This window comes from Montipora foliosa, chromosome 11 (assembly GCF_036669935.1).
Source record: "Montipora foliosa isolate CH-2021 chromosome 11, ASM3666993v2, whole genome shotgun sequence".
Classification (NCBI taxonomy): domain Eukaryota; kingdom Metazoa; phylum Cnidaria; class Anthozoa; order Scleractinia; family Acroporidae; genus Montipora; species Montipora foliosa.
Genome location: NC_090879.1, coordinates 41738546 through 41743545, shown reverse-complemented (window position 1 = coordinate 41743545; position 5000 = coordinate 41738546). Strand labels below are relative to the sequence as shown.

The window sequence follows — 5000 nt, the reverse complement described above, 5'->3', positions numbered from 1 at the left end:
CATTCAGTAGTGGTCCATTGGGCTAAATATTATTGCTTTATAAGACAGGCATCTATTAGTATGAAATTTGTCAGCAATGGACAACAATCTGCTTAAATCCTGTCAATATACTCTGGCCAGTATTGGTATCACTTAAATCAACTACTCAGGTATGACTGAGTTGGCTCACAGAGCCTATGATTTTTCTTTCAGCAAAAGCAACGCTGTCCAGCTTTAGAGGAACTCTTAGTGGACCTGATAGTGGTAGCAATGGAGAAATCTGAGGAGAATGATGTCAGCATGATAGAAACAGGCTGCCAGCTATTGTGGCATCACTTGTCAAGCCATCTTATTTTCTTTGTGCTTTTCCAGTTTGCCAGCTTTCCACACATGGTCTTGTCACTGTACTCTAAGGTAATCTGTTATAGTAAAAGGGCAATGTACATCATCCTCTTATGACTTTTTTGTTTTACATACCGTGGCCTGACCGCTTCTTCTCAAGCTACTTTGCAACTTTTCAAAAGTTTTTGCTCTTATGAATAAGGGTAACAGGGTCGAGCAAAATGCCTCTGTCTATGAAGGAGAAACTCTTCACGAACTCAGTGAAAAAAATGTCTATAAGCTTATTTAACATTTTAGATTTGCAAGACTCATTTAGATCTCCCCCAATCACGCTAAAAGGACAATTCTTATCCAGCGATGCTTTCTGTAAATATTTGTTTTGATCATGATAATTATGGTTATGATTAATTGTAAGCATAGACATGTATATGTATTAGTATTTTACATTGATAAGGTACCCGTTTTTTTCCCTTTTTTCAGTTACACTATACTTATTTTTTTGTGTCGTTTGTGGTAAGCTTCTTGACTTGTTACACTTGGTTATTTCTGTAACTTGTAATTCATTCTTCAGGCATGACCCATTAAAGCCATTCAGTCATGCCTGTATTACCCTCTTTTGTTTTCATGTTAGAAACAATAAAGTGTATATAGATAGGTAGGTAGTGAGGTAAGAAGAGAAGATAGGGTAGATAGGAAAGTAGATAGTTACCTACATTATGTAGGTAGGCAGGTCGGTACATCTAGGTAGGTTGAGAGGGAAGGGAGGAAGCGTCAGGACATGTGGTTAGGTAGTTAAGCAGGTATGACATCTCTATTGATTGTCAACAATGGCAATTTGGACTTGTTTTCAACGATTAAAACTCATCAACAATAGATAAGCTTGGGAGCTGGTGCCTTACAGGCAGGTGGAACCAGGAAGATATCTCTCTAGGAGGAAGGAGGTATCCATGGCAGCCTTGTGAGTGGCACTGTCACACTAGAGCAATCAGTGGAATACTTATCAAGCAAATACCAAGGGGAAAGGTACGGTGAGATAAGCAGAATTTGCAACAAAAATGGCAGCAAGCAGCAAGCATACAAGCAGGCCAGTGAGCAAGCAAAAGCAAATGCTACCAGGTGGAACTCCTGGAAAGATTCCAGGGCTGCCCCGTTGCCAGTCTGGAAAGCGACTGCTCAACAGCATTGTCTCAATTTAACTTTGCCTAAATTACATTTAGCCACATTTAAAACTCACCAACAATAGATGAGCCTGCGAGCTAGTGCCTTACTGGTTGGTGGAGCCGGGAAGGTATTTTTGGAGGAGGAGCTAGGAATCCGTGGCAACTCTGTGAGCGAGCACCACCAAACCTAACTGCCTCCTTCCCAACCCCTAGGTGCTTGAGACAAGGAGAGGACAACAACACAGTTGATATACAGTTGGTATATCGATTCAGCGAAACCATGAGCCAAAAAGAAGTGACACCTGTCCCCTAATGAAGAGGTATCAAACTGTCCAGGAGAAGCTGAAGAACTTGGTAAGGGGCAGCTTGAGCCCCTAATTGACTCCAGGAACAGCATCAGCCACAGAGTTTTTATCAATGGAACATGGCAGCAGAGAAGGTAAAATTCCATGGAGTGAGACATTGGGGCTAATCGCAGAGAAGATGCATCAGAGCAGGGACCTGGGAGGTTCTATACAACTGAATGGTTAGAAATGCCAGATTGTCGGAGCAAAAATACCTGTACTGCGTGAACCAGAGTGAACCCCACAGGTGGGCAGCAATAACCACTGGAAAGAGCTCCTTGTAGGCAATTGATGCCAATTGTAGGCAATTGATGGGAACGAGCCCACAAGCCATAAAACCACAGACCACGGAAGAAGGCACCAAAGCCAAGAGAACAAACAGAATCGTAAGCGACTTTAAGATAAGTAGATGCAGACATACCAGGAAACTGCCAAAATCCCACACTGTTCCAAGAGGACAAAAACTGTTGCCATCACTGAAGGTCCAAATGAATTCCTTGTTGAGACAGATTGGGTGGTTTTTGTGGCGGAAGCTGCACAATAAGTCAATTATACAGTGGAGGAAGTTTCACCCGGGCCACCCCACCTTGGCTGCAGGGTGCAAATGACCAATGAGTGACTTCAGTTCATGCCAAATGCACCAGTGACGCCGAAGCTACTACTGAACCAGGTCTTTAAGGGCAAGCATCTTATCTTGGGGAGATGCACTATTTGGTGGATAGAGTCCACCTCAATACCCAAGGTGGTCAGCAACGTAGTGGGACCTATGCATTTGTAAAGGTGCAGGGGAAGACCTACCTGCCGACAAACTGCTTGTCTGATGAAGACATTCCAAACAGTTCTGGCAAGCCTGAGGATAAGGCATCAAGGCCACCCTGGCCTAAAGTCCTTACAGTACAAAAATGGTAGATTCATGGAGGACCAATTTACCTCATTTGAAGCTACGGCATGCTAGCAAAAAGCTTTGTCGTGTACAAGCCATACTTGCCCATTAATCTGATGGAAAGTGTAAAGGATAAGCAACTTGTAGAGAGTAAAAAAGCAAAGAAAGGATTGACATCAAATAAAGAAAGCTTCAGCCCAACAGGCGATGTCCTCCGTCCATCTGCCATTTCTTGTAGGGGGTGGAACGTGGGGTGGGAGTGATCACTAGGGGGCCGCAAAAAAGGCAGCGGAAGAAGAACATGTGTTGCTGATATAACAATGGAAGCATGTATAGGAAATTATCCTCTTTTCACCCAAAGTGTCGTAAAGTCTTAAATAAATAAATAAATAAATAAATATACATTTGTATAGCGCCATCTACCATTAATTGTCCATGGCGCTTTACAATACTCTAAAACCCTAAAAATGAATGAAATGCGCAATGTAATGTCAAAGAAAAAGTAAAAACTACAAATCAAATGCACGCTTAGAAAGATAAACTTTTTAACGGCCTCTGATGATGAAAACCAGATCTGGAGTGGTAGTTTTTTCCAGAGCCTTGGAACCAAGGCGCACAAGGACGAAGAACAGCCGGACGAGTCCTTTCAGGGGCATATACATAAAGGGTAGACTTCAAGACCTGATGATATGAATCAACTAACGAGTCCAAATCAAGCTGTGATTCATCAAACAAGGATGAATTCATGATAGTGTCATTGAATTCAGCATAATCAATCGAACGCAGCTTCCTGTGGCGAATAGTCTTTCTTGGAAATTGCGGTTTATGCAATAATAAATGCATAAAAATAGCGCAATGATCAGAAATCAATGGGTCATGAACCATGACGTCTTCCATAAGATTAAATCCAAGGTATGACCACTTGTGTGAGTCGGTATATTCAGCCATTGTTTCAGATTGAAAGATGCTATTAAGTCACAAAAATGCACTGCATTGACATTGCATGAAGAGTCCACGTGTAGATTACAATCACAGACAGCAATGATGCAGTAGCCATTTCCTCAAGCAGGAGAGAAAATTCACGATAAAATGTTGACAAAGGCACGGATAACGGTGGACGGTAAACAATTATCATCTTGATCATCTTTGAGTTCTTGAAACAAGCATCCAAGAATTCAAACGACTGAAAGGAAGTGTTCCACTCACTATTTTTGCATTTAATATCCAAACTTTCTTTGAAAAGCAAGCCGACACCACCACCTCTTGATTCCTGTTGAATGTGGATAAAATCATAACCAGTGGGGCATAAATCATAAATCAACACAGTCTTTCAGTACGCTAGATTTATTCCTTGCTGTTCTTGAATTGAGCAAGCAGAAGTTGATCACGTGAGAAGTATCATGGGTGTTAGCAGGTTGTAAGATTGGCACCATCACAAGATTGTCACGATTAAGCAAAGATGCAAATTTCGAAAAACTATCAGGTCGATTTGAAATAACCGTCCTTATGCCCCTCTGCCTTGTTCGTGACTTCGCCCATACACCTGCTCTACATCCTGTTGTTTGAAGCAAATCGAAATTCTTTAAAGCTGAACCCAGTTGAAAAGGCACACGAGCCGGCAAAAAGTGCCACAATGATAACAATTTATTTGTTGAATACGTAATAAGTTGTGGAGACTGAGAGGTGTGATGATGATATAATCCAACCGACCTTGAGGAAATTTCTTGGTTAGATTCGGGTCCTGGATTTGAAGAGATATCAACATGCATGATAAAATCCATGACAAAAGGTTTCGAGGGAAGAACTAAACAGTTAGTCCCATGCTTGGCCTGTTTTGAGCATGGTTGGAACACTTCAAGTGCAAGTCTTGACCTGGATTGTATGAAACTGAGTTTCATCGAACAAAACTGGAAACCGTATCATATATGTCCTCAAAAGTGAACAATGTCCCAAACTCTTTTGACCCGGATTGTAGAATTTAATGTGAATAGCTGGGGTTGAATCGGAATGGTGCAAAATCTTAAACGTTGAAACAAATGAAGGAACAACATATGCAGCCCTACAATCAGATCCAGGAGTAAACGAGGTGACAGAAGATGAAGAAACTCCAGATCCAGAAGCAAGAAACGGCGTCCAGCTGACAAGAGGAAAAGGCCGCGGATAGCAATGGAAGCAAAGATGTTGACAACAGTATGGATGCCGACAAAAAAGAAGGACAAGAAGACACTTCAAAAGGTTCAGAAGCCAAAGCAGCTTTCAGCGTGCCATCACTTGCAGCTGGAAAGGCAGACT

At 41.9% G+C, this 5000-nt stretch overlaps 1 protein-coding gene across 1 annotated transcript in view; it reads left to right on the top strand.

Annotated features, from left to right (window-relative positions):
- Positions 1-5000, top strand: part of LOC137977852 (mediator of RNA polymerase II transcription subunit 23-like) — a 100622-nt gene that overhangs the window by 51640 nt on the left and 43982 nt on the right. The window contains exon 12 of the mRNA XM_068825199.1: positions 193-393. Coding sequence (XP_068681300.1) covers positions 193-393 — 201 coding nt within the window. The remainder of the gene's footprint in view (positions 1-192; positions 394-5000) is intronic.